We start from the raw sequence: 2,674 nt of genomic DNA, 5'->3' as shown, positions 1-2,674 counted from the left end.
CTGACAAATTTCATAATGATTAAAGTTTTTTAATGAGGAAATTTCAACTATACCTCAAGCAAACTAGCCCAGAGTCCTAGAGGAGAACATTACATAGAAGCTCATGGTTAAATGGGAATGAGAGTGGTTATAAGAACAATGGCTTAGGGGGGAATCAAGAAATGAAGGGTAGAAAGGTCAACTCAAGACATAAGACAATTACAGGCATGTGTGTTTTTCTGCTAGGCAAGTGTTGGAAGTGGTAAATGCTTTTATCTGAAAAGAGCTATGGAGTAGATGAAAAGGTGGTTATAACAGACAATATTTTGTTGTTATGTTGCAGACAGAGAAGAGATGGAGAGGGAGAACAGCACAGTGGTGACAGAATTTATCCTCCTTGGTCTCACCCAGTCTCAACAGGCTCAACTCCTGGTCTTTGTGCTAGTCTTAGTTTTCTACCTCATCATCCTCCCTGGAAATTTACTCATCATCCTCACCATCAGATCAGACCCTGGCCTCACAGCCCCCCTCTACTTCTTTCTGGGCAACTTGGCTTTCCTGGATGCATCCTATTCCTTCATTGTGGCCCCTAGGATGCTGGTGGACTTCCTCTCTGAGAAGAAAATAATCTCCTACAGGGGCTGCATCACTCAGCTTTTTTTCTTGCACTTTCTTGGGGCAGGGGAGATGTTCCTTCTTGTTGTGATGGCCTTTGACCGCTACCTGGCCATTTGTCATCCTTTGCACTATACCACTGTTATGAACCCTAGAATCTGCTATGCCTTGCTGTTGGCTCTGTGGCTTGGGGGCTTTACTCATTCCATTGTGCAAGTAGCCCTTATTCTCCACTTGCCCTTCTGTGGCCCAAACCAGCTGGATAACTTCTTCTGTGATGTGCCACAGGTCATCAAGCTGGCCTGCACAGACACCTTTGTGGTGGAGCTCCTGATGGTCTCCAACAGTGGCCTGCTTACCCTGCTGTGCTTCCTGGGGCTTCTGGCCTCTTATGCTGTCATCCTCTATCGTGTGAAGGGACACACCTCTGAAGGCAAACACAAGGCTCTTTCCACATGTACCACACACATTATCATTGTGTTTCTCATGTTTGGACCTGCCATCTTCATCTACACTCGTCCCTTCAGAGCCTTCCCAGCTGACAAAGTGGTTTCCCTCTTTCACACAGTGATCTTTCCTTTGATGAACCCTGTGATTTATACCCTTCGCAATCAGGAAGTAAAAGCTTCCATGAGGAGGTTACTGAGTCGTCACATGGTTTGCTGAATGGAATAGAAGAGTGAGACATGCAACAAAGGAGAAAGTTCAGTTGGAATTAATTAAATCATTTATTTATTAGTGTACTATGTGAGTCAGTCATTTTAGGAAATACTGAATTTATTAAGCAATTCCAATTTTCAGGCACTATTCTAGGTATGTGAATAAGGCAGTTGAGAGTCTAGGTCTCTTGGAGTTATATTGAAATAGATAAAAACAGATTAAAGTATTAAATTGACCCAAAAAAAAACCCATAATATCCAAGAGAGATAGTGCTCTGAAGCAAGTGAAAAATACTGCCATGATAGAGTTTGGCAGGAGATGGAAGTTACTTTGCTTTTGGTTGTTAAGCAAGGTCTTGTTGGTGGTAGTTAGCTGATATCCAGGTGACTTGAGAGAAATACCTGTGCAATTTCCCAGGGACAGAAAATTCTAGACAGAGAAGATGACTAGTACAAAGGCACAGAGATTTTATTAATTGGTACATTGGAACATCACAAAGAGAAATGTGGTAGCTTGTCAAATATGTTGATATATGTAAATATATATGTACTGCACACTGTACAAAAAATGGTATGACGTCTTTTAGGGTTTGTATGTGTATGTGTGTATGTGTGTGTGTGTGTGTGTGTGTGTGTGTGTAAATGCATGACAATAGTCATGAAAAAATGATAGACACATAATAGGATTATCATTGATATAGACTGGATTAAAATTTTCTTTCTTGTCACATGTTTTATGTTTATTTATATTTTTCACATTCTCTGCTTCATTTTGGTTTAATTGAAAAAGGGAAGGAAACAGATACTCTTATAGTCTCTGGAAAGGAATGGAACTCTGCCAACTCTCTGAGTATAGCCCAATGAGAGCTGGATCAGACTTGTGACTTAAAGAATTGTATGAGAATAAAGTTTTGCTATTTTAAGTCATTAAGTTTGGGGTAATTTGTTAAGATATAATAGTAAATAGAGACAACACAGTCTGGTTAAATAGTAATATAGTAACATAGTATTTCTTTTACTATCCTTTTACTCTTCATCTATATGGCTCTTTATTTTTTTTTATTTTTATTTTTTTCAATATATGAAATTTAGTGTCAAATTGGTTTCCATACAACACCCACTGCTCATCCCAAAAGGTGCCCTCCTCAATACCCATCACCCACCCTCCCCTCCCTCCCACCCCCCCATCAACCCTCAGTTTGTTCTCAGTTTTTAAGAGTCTCTTATGCTTTGGCTCTCTCCCACTCTAACCTCTTTTTTTTTCCTTCCCCTCCCCCATGGGTTTCTGTTAAGTTTCTCAGAATCCACCTAAGAGTGAAAACATATGGTATCTGTCTTTCTCTGTATGGCTTATTTCACTTAGCATCACACTCTCCTGTTCCATCCACGTTGCTACAAAGGGCCATATTTCATTCTTTCTC

The 2,674-nt window shown here is 40.2% G+C and overlaps 1 protein-coding gene across 1 annotated transcript; it reads left to right on the top strand.

Moving 5' to 3' along the window:
• Positions 1-333: 333 nt before the first annotated feature.
• On the top strand, positions 334-1,260 carry LOC125168598 (olfactory receptor 4N5). The gene has a single exon (XM_047863738.1). It carries the CDS (start codon positions 334-336, stop codon positions 1,258-1,260), a length of 927 nt encoding a protein of 308 aa, XP_047719694.1.
• Positions 1,261-2,674: the final 1,414 nt, after the last annotated feature.

This window comes from Prionailurus viverrinus, chromosome B3 (assembly GCF_022837055.1).
Source record: "Prionailurus viverrinus isolate Anna chromosome B3, UM_Priviv_1.0, whole genome shotgun sequence".
Taxonomy (NCBI): domain Eukaryota; kingdom Metazoa; phylum Chordata; class Mammalia; order Carnivora; family Felidae; genus Prionailurus; species Prionailurus viverrinus.
Note: the sequence above shows the minus strand (reverse complement) of the source record. Positions and strands in the feature narration are given on the sequence as shown.